This window comes from Diabrotica undecimpunctata, chromosome 3 (assembly GCF_040954645.1).
Source record: "Diabrotica undecimpunctata isolate CICGRU chromosome 3, icDiaUnde3, whole genome shotgun sequence".
Taxonomy (NCBI): domain Eukaryota; kingdom Metazoa; phylum Arthropoda; class Insecta; order Coleoptera; family Chrysomelidae; genus Diabrotica; species Diabrotica undecimpunctata.
In genome coordinates, this window is record NC_092805.1 from 146,987,339 (window position 1) to 147,010,227 (window position 22,889).

Genomic DNA, 22,889 nt, shown 5'->3' on the forward strand with positions numbered 1-22,889 from the left:
ATTGGGCCCAATCAGTGAAACTCACTGCTGGCAAATTAGATATAATAAAGAAATATACAAAGAATCTACAGGACCAACACAAACACAATACACTAACCTGTGTGATTACGGTGGACAGGACACATACTCCAAATGCATAACGACAGAATCTCCAGCAAATTACTAAACGCAATAATGCAAGTAAGAATGCCTTTCTTGTTCTTTTTCCATTTCTACAAGTCTGGATTAATATGATCGAGCGGCAGTTATATGTCGCTATATCAAGCGTTGCTGTTTTATTTGGGTAACATTTTAGACTCCGCAGATTCTTAGCACCCCCTGCCCTTCGGGTATGATCCCAAAAGCTAGTCAGTTAACGGAGATTTGGGTCTACAGAGAATAAGAGCTACGATTTGAGTGTGTTTTTCCTGTTAGGGGTTGTAAACTGCCTCAGCTGCCTCAGTGCGGATTAGTAAGAGTTCTTTGATGTGATCCGCTTTTAAGGCGCTGAAACCTGCCTTTCGTCCACTTCCTTCTGCTATTATAACGTACCCTTATAATACGCCATATATTATCTGGGGATTACGCGACTTATACCTTAATTGACGAAGGAGATAGTACGTGTTTATAAATATTACGGAGAATATTGGGCCCAGTGAAACTCACAGCTGGCAAATTAGATATAATAAAGAAATATACAAAAAATCTACAGGACCAACACTAACACAATACACTAACCTGTGTGATTACGGTGGACAGGACACATAATCCAAATGCATAACGACAGAATCTCCAGCAAATTACTAAACGCAATAATGCAAGTAAGAATGCCTGTTGGAAGACCAAAAACAAATGGGTGGACGAAGTACATAAGTATGTCAAAAGATTGCTACTAAATGGAATACATAGCAAAAAGTAAAAGAAATTACAAATTAAAAAAAAGCAGACGAGACGATATAGTCCTGATTGCAGACGATTTGGGATAAATAAAGAAAATTTTGGAAGAACTTAGTACAGCCTCTCATAAAATATAGTTTAAAAATGAATATAACAAAAACAAAATATATGACGAACTTAGTACCAAGTAAACACCTTGAAATACAAAACGAAGATATAGAACTGGTAGACAAATATATATAAATATAAATATATATATATATATATATATATATATATATATATATATATATGGGTCACGAAATTAAGAAGTAAGGACAATCAAACAACCGAAATGTCCAAAAGAATAATACAAGGATGGGCAGCATACGGAGCTCTTAGGAACGTTTTTGAGAGTGACATCTCAACTAATATGAAGAAAAAAGTTTTCGACCAATGCGTGCTACCGGTGATGACCTATGGTGCAGAAACATTATCGCTCTCAAAGAAAAACGCACAAAAACTAAGAGCAGCGCAGAGAAGAATGGAGCGATCAATGATAGGGGCCACTCTGCGAGACAGGATTTGAAACGAAGATCTACGAGCTAAGACCAAAGTAATAGACGTCATTGAAAGAAGCTCTAATTTAAAATGGAAATGGGCTGGATACGTTGCCAAAATGAAGGATGGAAGATAGACTCGCAAACTAGTTGAATGGAGACCAAGAGGCGATAAACGTAGCAGAGGTAGACCACCAACACGATGGCAAGACGACTTATGAAAAACAACAAAAAACTGGATACAGCAAGCATAAGATAGAACACTTTGGAGACAAACAGGGGAGGTCTATGTCCAGAAGTGGATTGATAGATGCTGATGATGAAAAGAAATTCTTCCTTTGTCGTTTCGACATTAATAATTATACAACTTTTTGAATTACAGATTATTTTATCTCACTAGTTTAACTTTTGTCACGTAATATAAAATTTTAAATATAGCAAAGATACGAAAGTTAAATTCCGAGTCTGAACTTTTAAACGCAATGAATAATTGTACCAATTGTAGAAATTTAATATCAAATATTACAGCTGGTTTAGTTAGAGAGTATCTTAAATATGAATAATCCATTCTGAGGGTTTTAGAACTTTAGTTGAGATCTCCATCGGGATTTAAATTATTTGCACGTAAATTTCCAAAGGTATCTGAAATGTAAATACATATATATCTAACATAAATGTAATTCTAGACAGGATATTATTAAGATATCGATACAATCAATTCGTGAATTCTAAACTTTGCTTTATGTAGAATATTCTGATAAGTTTAATTGTTTGGAATTTATATTTTTGGTACATTTTAAATGTATTATGGTAAAAAATGACCTTCAAGTGTAGATCCGTTGTCCAAAAACAATTATTAAAATAAAGGAACTGTCACAAACAAAATATGCATTCAATATATTAAAAAAAATTATTGGACAACCGTTGCTAAAACAATGCAACGTTTTAATGTAACTCGGATGGTCAAACATTTGCCAAAAACTGGAAGGTCGTGAACCGCGATTAAGAAATTAATATACAAAAATATTGTAATTGATTTAGAAGAATCATCTCAAACTTCCACAACCAAACTAGCCCAACATTAGCACTAAATCATGGAATAAGTCGAAGTTCTGTAAAGAAATATTCAAATTGAAACGTGTCATCCATATAATTATCAGACGATGATTTTGACCGACGGATAAAGTTTTTTGAGCAACTAATGGACATTTGGACAATGTAATATGATCTGATGAGGCAATTTTATGTTTAAATTAAGCAATTTGCCGCTATATCTCTAGATACCTATTAGCTAAATAGGAATTGTCATTAAATTCTTAAAGCACGTACCCAGCATTCAAAAAAAATTTGTAAGTAAATGTCAAAAATAGGCTTTAAGGTAATTTTATACACGGAAATTTGACTGGTGGTAAGTATTTAAATTTACTAAATAACCAAATTATTAAATAATTAATGGATTCGACCGTTACTTGATGAAAATTCATTTTATTTTATTCATTTCATTTTATTTCATTCCAAAATGACTTAAAAACAAACATGACTTCTCCATATTTCATAAACCTACCCATACTGACACGACTATTCACAATTCATTATCCCATCCCACACAACATAAACTGGCAGTCTATCATAGTATGTTACATAGATTAACAGAAATTTCGATGTCAAAATACAATTTTGAGACAGAATTAAATATCAATAAGCAAATTGCAGTAAACAATGGATACCTACAACGAACAAACAATTAATAAAATGTTAAATCAAAAACTACACAAGAAAGCCCCGAACTTAGTATTTTCGCCACCAGAGAAAAAACCCAGTACCTCTTGCTCGATTACGTATACAGGTAAAATATCAACAAAAATAGCCAAACACATAAAAAAGAAAGGAATAACACCAGCTTTCAGAACAAATAACAACCTAGGCAAATATATTTGCCTAGGTTGCAACAAGACTCCAACATAAAAACAACAAGAGCCAACATAAAAAACACTTACACAGTGGTGTTTACAAACTTAAATGTGGCGCCTGCCCAAAAACTTACATTGGTCAAACTGGTAGAAATTTTAATAAACGAATAGCAGAACATAAAAGGGCTTTCAATAATAGAAAAACAGATTCTACATACACACTTCACCTTCTAGATCATAATCATTCTTTTAATGACGAATTTAAAATTCTTCACATTCAAAAAAAGGCCTTAAGCTATCTTTGTTAGAATCTATGGAAATCAACAAATTAAAAACCATAGATATAATTTTGAATGACCAGCTTGAGACAAACAGTTCTCCCCTCCTCAACCTATTTCATTAGAGACTATAAAGTGTAAACCCATGCCAAAAACAGATCACTTGAGAAAGGCAATCAGCCAAACAGCTGTAGTGATATGAATTTAAAATAAATTTTGTGGAAGTTTTAAAAACAAAGTTTTCAGTGTTTAATTTTTACAACCAAATTATTCTTGTACTTCAACAGAACAGCGAGTTACCAAAAAATTTTAGTTTCGACAAGATGGAGAGCCTCCCGCTATTATTAAAACTTTAGAACTTTTAAATTATGAATTTCTTAAGTCGATGGTTGGGACGTAGAAGAATCATAGAGTGGCCTGCTCGTATTTCAGACCTCAAATCGTTAGATTTTGTCTTTGGGGTTATCTAAAATCATATTAGACGACCAACGTACTTGTTGGATTTGAGATCAATTTGATTAATGTGAGCTAATACGTGGAGATGTTGTTTTTTGTGTGTGTTTCTTATTTTTATTTATTATATTATTAATTTATTTATTTATTTATTTATTATATTTATTTTATTTATTTATTTTTATTTTTATAGTTCTCATTGCTTTTAAAATTTACGTATTCTTTAACTGTAAAGTGATTTATTTCTCGTTTTAACAAATTTTTTCTACAAACCTTGCTATGTGTGAATTAGGAATAACACGTTCTAATTTAATCTGCAAAGATATACAATGTGTTTTATTTAAATGAAATAAGTTGAGGGTATTTCCGGTGAAACCAGAAAGTAGAGGAGTAACAAAAAATATGGTGTCACATCATCTGTCATTGTACTTGTGTATAAAGTTTCATCAATATGATCTTTTAAGAATTTTTACTTGATTCCTTACTTTATCCCAACACTGTATACTATGTGGATGTAAAGTACATCAATATAATGACATAACAATTTGATTTAAGGTATTGATTTAAACAATTCAGTTGATTTTTTTTTAACTTCGAACTTTTTAAAAATCGAAATATTAATGAGTTGCTGCTTTATCGTTTATTTACATTCTATAATTATAATTAACTGTAATTTTAGCTCTATTGTAGGGCACTGGAAAAATATTTTTTGAATAAGGATGATTACTAGTGAATGGGACTGCAAATTAACATCTTCAATTTAGTTAATTTGTTCTCGTGTATATTAGTGCTAGAAATCAATAGATTTTTTCTTAAATATCGAAGTTTGAAAGCGAGCAGACGCACAAATAATAAGCTTGTTAATAGGGTAGGTAGTTAGGTTTTTTTACGAACGTTAAGTTTTATGTATAAACTGGCTGGCTCAGCAAACTTCGTACGGCCTGAAAATTAATAAATCTTTTGATTAATATTAGCTAAGTTATATAAACTTTTTTATAATAAAACAAATTAATAAAATTAGATTAAAGTTCAACAAGGAGCTAGTTTCTGTGGTAACAAAGTAACAATTTGCCAAATGAATTTTACTTAAGTCGATTATTTTCATTGAAGGACCTTGAAATATACTATATTTTTTATTGTGTTGCCAAGCACTAGAATGAAAGTAGATGATTTGCCAACACGTCAAGATATTATGAACAGGATGTCCCAAATTATTATGTTTTGCGGGATATACCGAAAATTAGAGGAGATAGAAAAAAATTAGTAAGGACGTCATGACTTATTTTTCGTTAAAGTAATGATTGCCCAATGAAATCATCAGTAGCTCCTCACAGTAGGGATATACGGCGAATACTGAAAAATGTCGAAAACGACAGGGTAGAACATCTTCGTTATTAAAAAAAATGTGTTTAAATTTTATTAAAACTTGATACAAATATTATGGAAGCGTTTAGTGGCGAACAAAAATTTTTTTATGGGGTCTCGCTAAAAAAATATGATACCAACTTATGTTTTTTTTTTATATGGGACACCCTATATATTTTGACATTTTTCGTTAAAATTTTTAATTAACTTTCACCTGATATGACACGTTATATATCTATTTTAGTTTTTGCAGCTTCTATGGTGATAATATGTTTATGGTTGCCGCATTTTAACATTTTATTGTGAGTATATTAATCACTTGACAGTTTTATTTAGCAAAAATAAAATCAGTACATTTCTAACTTGTAAGCACAGTAAATAGTTACTGCTGATTGTTGGTTCGAAGTGGATTATTATTTTTAAAGTATTGGTTCCATATTTTATAAACAATATTGTCTCGAAATAAAACACATTGTATTTTATTACATTTTTCGTTTCTATTTATAATTTTTTATCCGATATAATATTATTGTCTTCTATTTTTTCATTATTATTGTTTTGAAGCTATTTTTTTGTGACATCTTAATACAATTTACTAGTTTTATTAAGAATAAGCCACAACTTTACTTAAAATAAGCTTATTTTGACGTTTAGATTTCTGTAAATTGCATTTTGTTTCATCTAAAATAATATATTGTTACATCTTGTAAAAATATTCATTTCGTAGAGAAAATTATATTAAAAGGTAATAGGTAATAGTGAATGTAATCTTTAGTGATGAAGCTCGCAGATTAAGTGCAGGAATATTTAACTGGCATAATGAACTATATTGGAATGACTCAAATAATCACTTATTTTTAGGGGATCAGGAGGTAAGAGAGATTCAGTGTTAACGTTAGTGTTTTGTGAAGCATAATAAATTAGTTTATCTTGTTTTTGATGATAAAATAGCTGTTGCCGGATCTATGGGTGTCTTAAAAACGAATTTAAATAACATGTTTAATGAAATAAAACCATATTTGTCTAAGAGGAATACATTTTTGTTTTAACAAGATGAAAAACCTGCTAATAAGGCTGAATTTATTTAAAATTATTTAAGTGAAAAATTTCATAATTGGTAAATTGGAACTGATGACTCTTCTAAATCTTCCTAATTTTTTATTTGGCGATTTAAAAAAAAAACAGTATTTATAGAACTGGCTTTAATACTAAGCAAGAATAATTCCAAAGCATTTATTAAACATTTCGAAAAATAAATCCAATGCATATACTCAATTGGGTAAGATCTGTAAGAAAAAGGTGTCAAATATTATTATAACAAAACGGGGGCATTTTGAATATTTAATATAATTTTTAAATGTTTCTAAAATTAATTCTAATTGTTTCTTTGTGTATTATTGTTTATGTTTATTATAATGTTAGTATTTTTGTAAAATTAATTCTAATTGTTAAGTTGTTTTTTATTGCTAGTAGATGTGATATTTCCATTTTTTAAGTTGATTGATATTATTTCTGGTAAATTCAACTGTAAAGAATTATTATTACCATAATAAAATGTTAGTAACACATTCTAGTGTTGTGTGTCTAAGTGTCCATACTGTGATATAAATAAAGAATTTATTTGCAGTGTAGCTCCAATGACTGAAAATAGATATATAATATGTCATATCACGTGAAAGATAATTAAAAAAACCCCTAAAAAAATTTCTCGTACGCCACTGAACGCTTCCATAATATATCTATTAAAAGTTTTAATAAAGTTATTTAAAATTTCTCTTAAAATTTTCTTGTTTTTTTCTATTTTCCTAAAAATAAAGAAGATATTTAACGCTGTCGTTTTTGACATTTTCCAATAATCGCCCTGTATTTCGCTAATGTGGAGCGATTATTGATTTGATTAGGTAATTGTTACTTTAACGAAAAAAGAAGTCATGACATCTTAACTACTTTTTTTCTATCTTCTCTAATTTTTGGTATAAACTGTAAAACATACGAAGTTGGGACACCCTGTACAACTGACCATAAGATAAACAATTTTCTATAATCAGTCCAGAAACATTCAAAAATTGGCCTTGTGATTTGTTTATGGTCATAGAGAATGCAAGATGAATGCGATATTAAATGAGTTTAAATTTGAATGGCATATTTATTGATATTATCAAAACTATCGGAATGAGAACTTCCTAACCCTTATTCCTACCCAATTTCCGTTAAGTATTGTCGCGTGTATTATATTGCTTATAAGTTTAAACACCACGAAACGCGTCTCATTGCATATTTTTACTTGGTTTTGATTACAAATGCTGATGCTGGATTCGTATTCAGCAATCTCGTTAACCCCCGAAAAACGAGTTTCGTATTATTTTGAATGATTAGGTACCTCGGAGACCTTAGCCGACTTAATATTCATGTTGAGCAACCCCTAAAAGCCACGATAAACAAGTTTTGAATGATTTTATAAGCAATCTGCAGAAAATTCCCGCAGACGAGGTAGGTACCGTCTGTCCAGGGCGCCAGGTACATCGGAGACTTATAATCACATTAATTCACAAAATTTCCTGACACTGACAAATTGAATGCACCAAACGATGCTCTAATCCGTCTTACTGCGCCGATTTTCAAAGTTGTGCCGATTCTTGTGCTTAATTGCCTTGACTACGTCTGCTTGTTGACCCCTGCTTTCCATTGCACCATTTACTTCTTGTCTCCACGATCTTCTTGATCTTCCTTCTTTATGCGGTTGGTGGGGGTCGACTGTAATATTCCCTTTGGCTACCTTTGATCATCCATCCTTTTAACATGGCCATGCCATTTTAACCTTTTGCATTCTATAGTTTCCAGTATATAAATATCAATGCCTATACGATCTCTGATTTTAGTATTCCTTAATCTATCACTTCTAGTGATTTAGCAAACATAGTAAATACTCTATACTAATTGGAAAGTACACTGGTTCTCGTTATATATTGTAATCATATTAATTTATACATCTCTTGTTAATTTTGTATTCCATAAAATGGTGATTTGAATCTTCAATAGAAATATTATCACAAAACCATACAGGTGAATTAACTATTCCTAACTGATGCAGATGAACCGCATATTTTCCGTGCCTAGTTTGTAATCTGGCAAAACTGGAAATATGGCAGGTTGGTAAATTATATTTAAATAAGTTACCTGGCAATTAGTTTCTTTTACTTATTATGCCGCTTTGTAGCATTGCGAATCAATCCACTGAAGAAAGAAGAATGTTTTATTAGAAGAATAGGGAAATGAATAGGGATAGGGAAAGAAGAATGTTTTATTAGAAGAATAGAGAATTAATTTATTGTGCCAAAGCCTAATTGCATTACAGGTTTGTTGAAAAAAATTAGAGTTTCTGCGTCGTGACATAATAATACAAAAAGAACAAAATTTACAGGTAACATAATTGTTTTTTACAAAAAATTACAGACCACATAAAAACTAATGACGTGTTAACTCAAGCTAGCAATAGCTCGACTTTATCTGAGTCGAGTCCTTAATCTATTTAAATATTTTTAATACTGTTACGTAGTTCTGTCATTAAATTATTAAAGATAATAAAATCATTTAGTTGGTAGCTTTGACGGACTTGACAGTTGTAACAGTATTACCAGCGCGTAAAAAATATCCCTAGCATTAAGAATAATTATATTTTTGTTAACTTCTATATTTTAATGGTTATTCTGCTTTTCGAGCTTAAGGTAAATCATATAAACCAAATATCAACAAAATCGATACAGCCGTTCTTAAGTTATAAATGATGTAACAACACGATTTACGACTTTGTTTTTATATAATATATATAAAACATGTACTGTATGCCAGATATAATATATAAAACTGTATGCCGGAGAAAGGGCACTATGTCACAAATTTAAAATTTTTCAAGAAAAGCGTTTTAAGCTTTTGTTGTGATTCTTTATTTACAGGATGTATGTTAAAACATATTCCTTCACAAATCCTGATCTAGTTTGTTCTTCAGAATATTAACTTTTAAAATTATATTATTTAAAACATGTATCACATAATTAAGGTAGAATTTAAAATACAGTTGGTTTTGCTTCAACATTATATCTGTTTGGTAGATCATTTGATTTAAAACGTTTCAGCCTACGCACTTGATTATTGTCAAATATCAAATAACCACTTCGCGAGTACATTGAGGTGCACTTTTATCCGCTCACCATATTTAAGACATACAACTTCTTTTACCGAAGGCACTTAGAGGTATTTTCCATAGAGGAGGATATAACATACCATGGTGCATTTACCATAGACCTTAACATTGTATAGTGGAAGTATTGGAGGATATATATATATATATATATATATATATATATATATATATATATATATATATTGTTGTGATCTGCTTTTATTATTAATTAACACTAATTTAATTAATCCAATTATTTAATTAATTAATTCACTAATTTATGCAGAGTCATACAAATCAATTACTATTAAAAATTCTCAGGGTGCCTTTTTAATTTTACTTTAATCAGTTTACTTTATATATCTCTTCTAGTGGGTTCAGTATCTCCTAGTTGCTCATAATCGGGATAGAACAGGAAACGGAACTAACATTAAAACAACATAAATATGCACACAAATTATTATTTATTTTCAATAAGCAATACGATGAATATTAATAAATAACTTTTGTGGGCAATTATCTTTCCCAACAAACTCCTATACTCTAAATTTAATTTTAATTACAAACTATCTATTGATCTGTTTTATAATAATATCTACTAAAAAACTGACCATATAAAAATATAATTTATTCACAAAAAAAATAACTCTTTGAAACTTGGAATCTTAGTTCGTATGCTTATATTTGATTTTATCTTTAGAATATCTTAAAATTTTCTTTCATTCAAATTATTTGACTGACCTTTATTTTTTTACACCAATGATGTCTCCTCTCGATCAAACCACAGTTCCTTCCTTGATTGATTATGTCCGGCTACCATCAAATCTTTCCCGTTCTCAGCATCGATCCAAACCGCATACCAGCAAACTACTCCTCCGAAAACACAAGCCCAAGCCTCTTTTGACCGGTACTCTTTATTCACAAATTCTCCTTTCTTTCTCAATTATATCTCGTGGACTATGCAGACTCAAAAGAGGTATTAATCTTCTCGATTTTGATCTGCTCTCAGCTTCCACCTTTTTCACTAACAAACGAAAACACTGGTACTCAGAATGACTACACGAAAACACGTCTTCTCTTCTGGTCTGCCGGTAACATAATAATTCTTTCAATCTCTCCCAGACAACCTTTTCAACTCTCTCATTCCCACCATTCCTTTTTAACCAATCATAAGCATTCATCTTTCCCACTTATTTTCGATTTAGAAAATTTCCAACATGATATTTAAAACAAATAAACTACTTTCACTCAAAATACTTTTCAGAAACCATTAACAAATTTGCCTTTTTCAACAGAAATAAGTTTCCAAATTCTTGTTATCTCATATCTAAATCTAATTCTTATTTACTTTCGAAAAATGCCCACCGCAAAATACAATTACAAGTTTATTCCTAAATCTATAATTATACGGGTTCCATTGTCCTTTCACTATTCACTCAGTCTTTCACGGAAAAACTCGTTAGGGTCCCGTCACGGAACAATGTTTTCTCTTATTCTAAGTATTACAAATAAGTACAGGGTTGTATTTTAACTTATATGCCCGCAGTATATTAAAATAATAAAAAAAACTCTTTATTCTATTTCTGATCGATAAACTGATCCATAACAATATATATATATATATATATATATATATATATATATATATATATATATATATATATATACGTTTATTTATAATGAAGACATTATGTAGTACCCTTTTGGTGGTCGCTTTGTTTGTTTTTTCTATCTTAATATATTCGTGATATCCTTCATTTTCATTTAAGGTATCACACGCTCCAATCGGACCAAACACAAAGAAGATATGATGTAATGACCTATTGGCAATGCCGCAATGTTTGTTTTTTCTGTCCCAACATATTAGCTACCGCCTCTGCTTTCCAATGATGTATCATACGTCACGATCCGCTCCCACCACGAAACGCTCAAAAAATTATTTAATTCTACATACCTAATTATGTTTAACTTGATTAAATTTTATTTAATTCTATTTACCTTTATTTAATTTTATTTAATCTTATTTAGATTTCTATTTTATTTTATTTTGGTAAAGCGTTGACGTTTGCTAAACGTCATTACGTCATTGATCACTCGCGACAGATTTTTGTCAACTTTTTTAAGGTTTATCGGTCTGTTATAAACAACATACTTAGGATGTTTGTCATTTTCAATAAGAACTTTAATTATGTAAACATTACGTTTATTTATATTTATGTCTGCATTTACATAATGCAGATGGAATACAAAAGTGGAATGTGGCCCTAATATGGTACTTTATAGGTACTTTAAAATACAAATAGTTTAGGGTCGTATCGTAAATATCTGCTAATGGTGCATTTAAAAAAATAACTCAATTTATTAAGTGATGATATATATTGGAGAGACCTTTGATATTGGTCTTATTATCAGTAAACTTTGATCTTTCCTTATGTGAATCATTTCCCATGTGCATATTTTGTTGCATATGTGAATCATTTCCCATATGCAAAGTTCTGGTATTTTTTCAAAATCTCTACATTTTTATATCCATTTATCACAAATTTTGGTTTCAGGTATAATAAATCACGAAAATATTATGCCCGAACCAGGTACTTGCGTTATAAATAACAGAGCCTTCTTCGTGTTTGGTTCTCTAATAGCTTTTTACGTACCAATGGTCATTATGGTGGTAACGTACGCTTTAACAGTCCAGTTACTGAGGAAGAAAGCGCGATTTGCTGCTGAACATCCTGAGAACGATCAATTTAGGAGGCTCGGTGGGAGGTTTGCTCAAAAACATGAACGAACGCCGACGATCTCGGGAACTTTGTGGAGGACGGCAGGTAGCGGTGAAAGGTAAATTAACCGTATTTACTTCTATTATGTTCGTTTACTATAGCATTTGTTAATTATAAATTTAAAAAGTATTGATTAAAAAAAACTTACAATGAGGTAAAAACTTCCTTTTTTTAAAAAGGGTATAAAATTTTGATTAAAATTTTAAAATTATGCAAAATGGATTTATAAATTTTCAGTATGTATGTATGTATATGTATGTATATGTATAAATTTTCAGTACATTAAAAATGTGGTAATTACTTACGTCTATAAAGTATTTATAATAAAAACTAGCCACATAATAAGGTCAGATGACTCTTTAGTTTTATAGTTAGAATAACTAACCTTATAATTATTAAGTTACAAGATCGGTGATAAGAGATAACATTGTTTAAGAGAACATAAAATATCCAGGCTCAAAAAACGGACCTCACGCCCTAAGAGGCAACAACCAACTATTCACAGAAGGAAGTAAAAATTGTTTTAAAATGACAAGACCTTAAAGACAAGTGATAGATAGTTTTTAAAAAGTATATCAGATAATGTATGCCCATTAATGGTGTTATTTAGAATCAAATTTATAATAAAGTTATATTTATTATAAATTTGATTCATGCTATAAGGCGATTCAAGGAATTCATTTAATTCATTCAGAATGCCAAAAACCAGACATCATATATATATATATATATATATATATATATATATATATATATATATATATATATATATATATATATATATATATATATATATATATATGTATATATATCTATATATATATATATATATATATATATATATATATATATATATATATATATATATATATACCCGTGTCGTCGTCGTAGATAGATTGTCATTCTCTTTGTATGTCCGCACCAAATAAGCTGATTTTGCTGTATTTCTTCTATGATGGTGGTTGTTCTCTCCATGATTTGTCTTATTCTTTCATTACTTACTTGCATCATTCTCGATATACCTGCTGATTTGCGCCAAAAATCTTCTGAAACAGGGTCCTAGGCCAATAGAAGAATTGCTACAAAATTCTCGAGAGTATTAGCACAAGACATCTCTGATCTATTCAAATTTGGAACAAACAAAATAATTATTGCAAACGTTCGATAGTTGGACATAACATATACAAAAGATATTTATAAGTTATTCTGCATATATCTTGTTAAATTAACTTAAGATGAATAGCTTTATAATGTTAGTTATATTTCATGAATCTTGTTTCTGTACATTGCCTGGTTCATTTTGTAAACTTGTTTATATATTGGTGAGTGCGTCATCAAGCGTATTCGCCAAAATATCTTCACCACTTCCAAAGTATATCAACATAATAATGTAGTAATTTTACACTTACCCTATAATATTGGACAGTAATATAATAGTTAATACTTATAACAACTCTTTTTAACAAAATTCATAAATCCAAGTCACGAAAATTTCTCCAAAATTTAAACAATGCGAGGATCAATAAATTATAAACTCATTACAAGTGCGCTGCGTATAAGATCTTCGGCAATGTATTATCTGAAAGACTTAAACATTTTACAAAGGATATTGTTGGTCAATATCAATGCGGATTTACTGCTGGAAAGTCAACTACACATCAAATTCAAGCACATAGGCAGATTCTAGAAAAGTCACTAGAATATAACATAGAAACACACCATCTCTTCATTGACTTCAAAGCAGCCTATGACAGTGTGAAAAGAACTGCATTATATATTGCAATGATAGACTTTGGGATCCCACCTAAGTTAGTTAAGTTGGCCCACCTAACAATGCAAAAAGGTAGGCTCATGCGTTAGAATTGAAGGAGAAAACTCTACGTTCTTTGACATTAATAATGGTCTAAGACAGGGGGACGCGTTGGCGTGTCTGTCTGTCTTTAATATTGCCTTGGAAAAGGCAATCAGACAATTAAATATTAGAATGAATGGAACTATTTTTAATAGATCGACGCAAATTCTCGCATTCGCTGACGATATAGTTATAGTGGGCAGAAGTATGAGAGACATGATGCAGTGTTTTACAAGGCTTGCGGACGCAGCAAGTGAATTAGGACTTGTGGTAAACGAGGAAAAAACCAAATATATGTTGGTTTCTAAAAACCCTCGAAATATCCAACAAAGAATTCAAATTAACAACCATACCTTTGAGCAAGTCAAAGAATTTACATATCTTGGATCGCTAGTAAACGCAACAAACACGACAAGCGACGAAATAAAAAGACGCATAGCAATAGCAAACAGAACTGTTCACGGCCACCAGAGACATTTAACAAATAAAAATATAAAACGTGCACTAAAGCTTAATATATACAGGACCTTAATAAGACCAGTTTTGATATATGGGGCTGAAACGTGGATCTTATCTCAAAATTATAAAAGACTTCTTGGTATTTTTGAGAGAAAAATTCTTAGCAAGATTTTTGGGACCGTAAATGAAAATGGGAAAAACGAAGATACAACTTTGAACTGTATCAGTTATACACCGATCCAGATATTGTGAAATTCGTTAAAGTGCAGAGACTTAGATGGGCTGGACACATTGCTAGGATGTCAGATCACGAATACACGAAGAGATTAACATTTTCAAAACCAGGAGGCACAAGAAGCAGAGGACGACCACGAATGAGATGGATTGATGATGTGGAAGAAGACCTACAGATTCTAGGGGTTATAAGATGGAGGGAAGTTTCCAGGAATCGACAGGAGTGGCGACTTCTTTGTGAGTAGGCCAAGATCCACAACGGATTGTAAGCCACTTATGATGATGATTACAAGTGCGCTGTCATTTTCAAGTTAAAAATTTCAATTTTGTGAGTTAATTACTGAATTATCCGTCATATTTGTCCATGTGTTTGATATATTTAATTGTATAGGGACAGGTGGTTTATTTTACCTGTTTTATATTCTGCGTGTAAAAAAAAGACAGACTATATTAACTATTTCTAGTCCAAAATTACATATTTAATCCATATTGAAACTTTAAACACCCGGTACCTAGAAAACTAGCAATATTTGTATAAGGTATGTTGAGCAGAATCATCATATTTTGAGGTCTAAACTCTGCAACCTAGAGATTGCACATTCTTAATGAATCACCATGTATATATTTAATTAACTGTAATGTATTAGTTTATTATAATATGACTTTAGTTATATATTCTTTTATTACGTATTCTCATTGCATTTCTTTACTAATGCATTATTTATTTCTTCAGCGCTTTTGGATTATATCTCCGAAGAATGCCAATAATTATCGTTGTTTATCAAACTGCATTCGTTGTTTTAGGTGCCGACTCAACTCTTACAACCCGTTTATGGCAAACTTGCAAACTGTCAGAGTTCCTTCATTAAGTGCTTTTCTGTCTGTTTGCGTGGATTATGCAGGACCATTTTCATTACGCATATTTTATTTATTTATCGTATGGCATACAATAAGAACACATAATTAAAAATCAATATAAAACGTTACATGGAGTATTACAAACGAACATCTAACCTATAATTAATATATGTAATGTAAAACATTTTCGGACGCATTCAAGAACTTATCGAAAACTCCAGGGAATCACCTTCGGGAGCATTTTTTAACAATGTGACGGACGGTATGTCGTTGTGCACCACAGTCACACTCAGGAGTAAGGGCTTTTCCCCATCTATATAAGCTGTTAGCACATTTACCGCTACTTGTTCTTATTCTGTTTAACGTTTTCCTTGTATTGTGGGTCAGTTCAAAGCCTGACGGTTTCAGATCGATACCGACCATTTGGTGTACTTCCTGTGGTGAGTCGCTCTTCCATTGTCTTCTCCAGGCTTTGGTGAGGTTAAAATATTTCTGATGTAAAGAGTTGGCTCTTAGCAATGGAGGATCTTAGCCTCGATTTTTTTATATTCTCTGAGAAGAAAATGATTTCTTTACAGTTTTGGCGATGCAATGTGTCAATATACAAGTCCGAGAGCGGATGAGTACGGAGGCTGAGAACCCCCATGTAGTGCCACATAGCTTCTGGACGATATTATTTCTCGTTTTCAGTTTTGTTGCCGTTCTTTGTAGGTGTTCTTTAAAACTTAAGGTTTTGTCCAGAGTCACCCCAAGATATTTTGGTGTTGAGTTTTAAGTGATCAGTGTGTTTTCAAAATTAACGGAGAGTTTTTGTTGGCTTGGACATTATTCAGATGGAAACAACACACTTTGGCTTTCGTTGCATTGGACCGTAGCCTCCATTTACGAAAGTATTCTCCCATAACGGAAGGTCATCCGTTAGTATTGTTTCTGTAATATTCATATTATTATGTCTTGCTGCAATAGCCCAATCGTCTGCGTAGCGAAATTTCTTCGAAGTTGTCCTAGGTAGGACCGCCATGTATAAATTAAACAGTAAGGGTGTTAAAACAGATCCCTGTGTCAGTCCATTACTGAGCTTCTTTTGGACACTTTTAAAATTGCCTTATAACTTGAAAAGATCTGTCGGTGAGCATGCTGTTAATGAGATTAGTTACCTTTTAACACGGGATGGCACGGATTAGTTTGCAGCTTAGTTCTTGTCTCCAGACAGTATGGTATGCAGCTGATAGGTCAATGAAAGCAATGGATGTTTTATGCTTTTTTGAAAACCTGCTTAAATATGTGTTGTTAGGGATAGGACCTGGTCTGTGCAGTTGCAGTTAGGTCTGAATCCTGCTTGGGGGGGAATGGGGGATTATAATAATGTTCATTACTCATAATAATGTTCAAACAAGGAGCTGCAAAAACATACAACGTGTGTGTATTCGTGTATTCGTGTGTATGAGCACAAAGGCTATTCAGCTGGAAGAAACTTCAAGCCTTAGTTCATTCTGAGTCCTTTTTAGTTAACATTTGTAGATTTGTATCTCGACGCGGTAAATGCTTAATAATTAGAAGTGATCAAGGTACACATTTTAAAGGAGCTAGTAATGAAATCAATAAATTAGCTCACTTTGCTGCTGAGGCTCTTCCTATTGTCTGTGATTTTAATCTGCCCGGTGCCTATTATTTAAATTGGTTAGCCGAGACGGTAGTCAAATCATTCAAGAACCATATGTATCGTGTTCTAGGTACCCAAGTTTTAACTTACGAAGAGTTCTATACTCTTATTACTCAAATAGAGGCAATGCTCAAATCTTGTCCTTTATGTGTAGCAAGCTCTGATCCTAATGACTTGTAGGTACACACTGACCCATGGTCATTGTTTCATCATTCAAATAAAAAAATCGTTACATCTAGTATAGTCTATTCCACAAGTTAACCTGAGGTAACCTATCAAGGGGGTAAATATGTGGTGTAATCTGGTTTTCACCCTTCATACAAATGTTCGTCTTTTATTGCTTAAAGGTTGCAAGAACGTTTCTCGTTGGTTAAACGACGAAATTTATAAGAAAACTGCTTGAGTTCATCTCATTCCATCGAGAGCTGTACTTCACACTACTCTTTGTTTCCACAAACCGTCCAACAAATCTCACTCCTTTAGTCAACCGCCTCCTCAAACACTAACTTCTGGTGAGAACCTCAACACTATTTTAGAGACGTTTTAAACCTCTCAGTCTAATTTTGCGCCGAACTACCTAGTGAACACCAACCTTTCTATACAACCACGTTTAACATCCAGGTCTGTATTTTTTCCACATGTTTGATACATATTAAAGATATCTTGGGCAATTTTCAGAAAATTTGTATTCTGCTAGATACAGACTGCATGGCTTATTTTATTTTGGATAGTTATGTTTGACGCTTAGGTCTTCCCCGTAATTAATTATCAATATCTGTGGAAGATCCAACCGGAATGTCGACGTGTACCACTCAGGGTACCACATTCTGTCATATTAAACAAGGTGTGTTCAAATTAACCCAATGTACATATAGATCCTCGCGATCTTACTCATAGTCATAATCTGAAACTAACAAATCCCATATTTTATTAACTAGGTCTTATAGAAATCATCATAGGTACTGAAGTGGTTCTTAAAGTCTGGAATTTCACTTCCTTACATACTTCTATGGATACAAACATACATATTCTTTTACGAAAGTTTTGGGAAGTCTAAAACATATCCAAATTTGTCATTGTGTCCCAGGACTATCAAGCTTGTAAAGATATTTATGTCATAGTCTTTTAAATTCTCACGCTCAAATGTACATGTCCTTGTGTGCAAATTGACACTTTAAAGATAATGGAGATATATCAGAAGAACAAGTAATCATCATTATCATCAGGCAACTTCTTTTGTCCACTGCTGGACATAGGTCTGTCCCATTTTTCGCCACTCTTCACGGTTCTGTGCTTCTTGTTGCCATTTCTTGGATATTCGTCCAATGTCGTCCATTTAGCGTGTTGGTGGTCATCCTCTGCTGCGTTTGTCTTCTCTTGGGCGCTAGTCAATTAGTTTTCTGGTCCATCTTGTGTCTTTCAGTCTCGCTATGTGACCTGCCCAATTCCATTTCAGCTTGGCTATACGTTCGACGACATCACCGATACCTGTTCTTTTCCTTAAGTCTTGATTCCTTATTTTGTCTTTTTTTGTCACGCCGAGAATTGATCTTTCCATGCGCCTTTGTGCCACTTGCATTTTTAGTACTGTTGTTTTTGTGAGCGTGAGAGTTTTTGCTCCGTATGTCATAATAGAAAAAACGCATTGATCAAATGTCTTCCGTTTCGTAGCTATCGGGATGTTGCTCTTAAAGATGTCTCTTAGTGAACCATATGCCGCCAAGTAAGTGTTATTCGTCGTTGAAATTCGCAGGTCTGGTTGTCCTTGCGTATTCTGATTTCATGACCAAGATATATGTACTTTTCTGTCAATTCTAACACTTGATTTTGGATGATTAGGTGTTCGCTGGGGGGAACTAAATTTGTCATAAATTTGGTCTTACTGATGTTTATTTTTAGACCTATTGTTGAAGATACGTTTTCTAATTCTTGTACCATTTGTTGTGCTTCACCCAGATCTACGGGTAGCGGGTGAGAACTCCTTTGGAGTCCCTTGGATTCTATTGGATAGTCCTATCAGGAAAAGTAAATCAATTCCTGCCCCCGCAGATTCCAGGAGCTTCTTGACCCGGGAAGCTAGCACCTGCTAAGGGTCCCTTGTCCAGGGTCACGGATGATTTCCAGAACGGCATCCAAGGCGACGAAGAATACTTTCGGTACGGCGAAGATGGTGGAGCTGGCAACCCTTGATTTTAGGGGTAGTATAAGATCACAAACCTAGAAGCGTCTGAACCGGAGGGGGCGGCTTCAAACAGCGTCGGTACTCACAATGAGCGGCTGAATTAAAAACTCACCAACCCGCCTTGCCAGCGTGGTGTTTCAAGGCAAATACCTCCTAACAAAATGAAGAATAAGTAATAAAAATATATAATTAAAGTCATATTAAAATAAGCTTATATATTATAATTAATTAAACATTTTATAACTAAATAAGATCATATTTTTAATGAAATAATAAAAATAAGTTATTTAAGAGAGTCCCGAATACTTTTCCAAATAGTAATGATCATCAAATAATCGACTATTATATTATTAAAAAACATCTATTCTTACCGGAAGGATATTGCTTTTATTTGCCAAAAGATATATACGATATATACAATATCAGATACGAAAAACAATAATGGTGCAATTTTTCAAGATTTCTTTTGAAACATTGTTATCGATTTGTGATATTTCGCTTTGTCTTTAATTGAAAAATGGTTATTGTGAGGATTAATTATTATGACTCAGCAATAGAGATGAGTCTGATTTTCGTTAAGTATGGCTAACATATGAAAGGATTGAAAAAAATCAGTCAAAAAAGAATTTGTGGCCTTAAGTTGTATTTAGTTATTTTTATGGTATATTAGATATACCATAAGTTAAAAGCTAATTTAAATTTTTCATTCTTTCGTTGTTTGATTGTCTTTTATAATTTTGTTAATTAATGATGTTAGCTGTTCCATCAAAATAATACAAATTCCGAATCATCTTACTTGTGGCCTATTTTGGCGTTTAAGTCTCTCATTAGTATGGTATAGTTGGTAATTACCTCTTTTATCGCATTTTTTTTATAATTGCTGTTTTGCCAGATTCCAGTAAGAGACTAGAAAAGTATCCAGTGAATTCTGATAGGCAACGGTGGAGGAAATCTTTTTTGGACATCTACGTCATGGAACAAGACACCCTGGCATCTTTCGACCGAGTAGGATACTAGACTAGAATGAACAACTAACATAAAAAACTAAAAATTTATAAATGACCATACCTATTACCGTAAATCAAAAAAATTTTCCCTAACTTGGAAATCATAAATTTTAGATCCCTGGCTCAATTTCCTCCTCTGTCCTCCTGGTCCTTCCTTTTTCTTCTTCATACCAGAAATCAGACAGTGTACTTCTCTCCATTCTTTCTCTTCTCTCAACAATATGTTTACAATGTTTCTTTCATCCAGCCCGAAACCCATTCGCCTCTCTAAATCTCCCCTCTCATTTGCCCATCTCTGGCAGTTAAAAAGGGGGGCGGGAGCGTCCGGTATCCCACAATCAGTATAGTCTGCCAAGGCAGATTTGCCTATTCTATTTGTGTAGGTGGTAAAACTACTATGTCAGAAACTGCATCAGGAAATAGTCTAGTTTCCTAAACTTACATTCTCATCATGGTCTCAAATCGGGAATAAGCTCCTTTATCTACCTTGCCTTTCCGCTATCATTAGCTCATTCTCTCTGCCACTGTACTATCGTTCTTTCTCTCTTATTCTCATTTATATTTACATCCATCCTCCTCGCATACACCCTCGCTCGCTCTTTGCACAACAAAACGATCGATATCACCGCTCCATTGACATATAGAGCCTCATCTGAAACTGTCCTATATGCGCTAGATACTCTGAGGAGCATTCGCCTTTGTGAAGTCTCCATCAGCTTAGTGTATTTCGCAGTGTTGAGTATGCTATTCCACACGGGGGCAGCGTAGGTTACCACCGACTGGAAAACTACATTTATTACCTTCCTTTGGATGCTACCTGGGCCTCCAATGTTTGGCATCGGCCATATCAACGTCTCCAGATTTCTGTTTGCCTTCTCTAATGTCTTTTGGATGTGTACTCCGAACCTTAGTCCTTCCGACAACCAGATTCCCAGATACTTAATCGATTTAGCCGGTGCAACCTCCACACCTTCCACTATAAAGCGAAGAGAGCATTTTTCCAGGCACCATTTGAGAATATTGTAGTATTAACGTCATTGTAGAACCGTTAAACTTCTTCATCTGTGTTGGCACTAGGGATGGCGGTTTTTGACAAAACACCGGTTTTCGGTTATACCGGTTTTTTTTGCTTACGGTTTAACCTGGCGGTTATAACCGGCCAAAAAAAACCGGTTTTTCCAAAAACCGGGTTTTGGTTTTTTTAATCCAATAGGTTACAAGTTTGCACTTTCAGTTGGCTTCTGTATTTATAAAATAAAATAAAATTTGAATTATAGTTTTGTTTGGAATAATTACTTAAGAATAATAATTATGATTGGGATCCAAAATAATACCTTACCTTATCCTAATCACCGTAAAAACGTAATAACCGGTTTTTACTTTAAAAATAAAAAACCGGTTATAACCGGCACAAAAAAACAACCGATAAAACCGGTTATTGCGAAGTAAAAAAACCGGTTTTCGGTTAAAACCGGTAGGTTTTTACCATCCCTAGTTGGCACTGGTAGGTGCGTATACCTGGATTATCTTTAATTGCATTTTTTCGTTTACTTTGTAGACAAGATATCTGCTTAAATCTATCATCATCATTATCATCATCACTGGCTCGGCAAACCTTTTTGGGTCTTGGCCTGTTCCAGGATTCTTCTCCATTCTGATCTGTTTCGTGATTTTTGTCTCCAGTTTTTTATTTTTAAGGTTGTTATATCATTTTCTATTTGTTCTAAGTATCTCAGCTTCGATCTTCCTCTTGTTCTTTTTCCTACTGGCATCTGTTTGAATATTTTGTTTGGTATTTCGCCTTTTTCCATTCTTGCTACATATCCTATCCAATGCAGCCGTCCTACGTGAGTACCGGTCTTATTAGGTTTTTATATATTTGGCCAAAAATAGAGCCGCTTCTTTGATTTTTTTTATCATCCGTTTCTTTTAGGACTATATTTGAATTATTCCATTTAATCCTATGTTCATGATCCCATGCGTGTTTACATATTTGAGATCTATCAAATTCTCTATTTTTAATACAAGATTGATGTTCACTTATTCAAACATTTAATGACCTTGATGTTTCACCTAAATAAAACTGATCGCATTCATAAGGTATTTTATAAATGCAATTCTTTGTCCTTTCTTGTTCATTGTTAGGTTTGGTTTTGGACATACAAATAGCTTCATAACAATATTAAGAAAGCTTGTTTTCAAGTTCCACAAGATTTTTGTCCTCCATCAATGTTCTATTGTTATATGTACTGT

At 32.7% G+C, this 22,889-nt stretch overlaps 1 protein-coding gene across 1 annotated transcript in view; it reads left to right on the forward strand.

Moving 5' to 3' along the window:
• Positions 1-22,889, forward strand: part of 5-HT2A (5-hydroxytryptamine receptor 2A) — a 449,669-nt gene that overhangs the window by 364,476 nt on the left and 62,304 nt on the right. Inside the window, exon 5 of the mRNA XM_072524904.1 lies at positions 12,157-12,439. Within this exon, the coding sequence (XP_072381005.1) occupies positions 12,157-12,439 (283 nt within the window). The remainder of the gene's footprint in view (positions 1-12,156; positions 12,440-22,889) is intronic.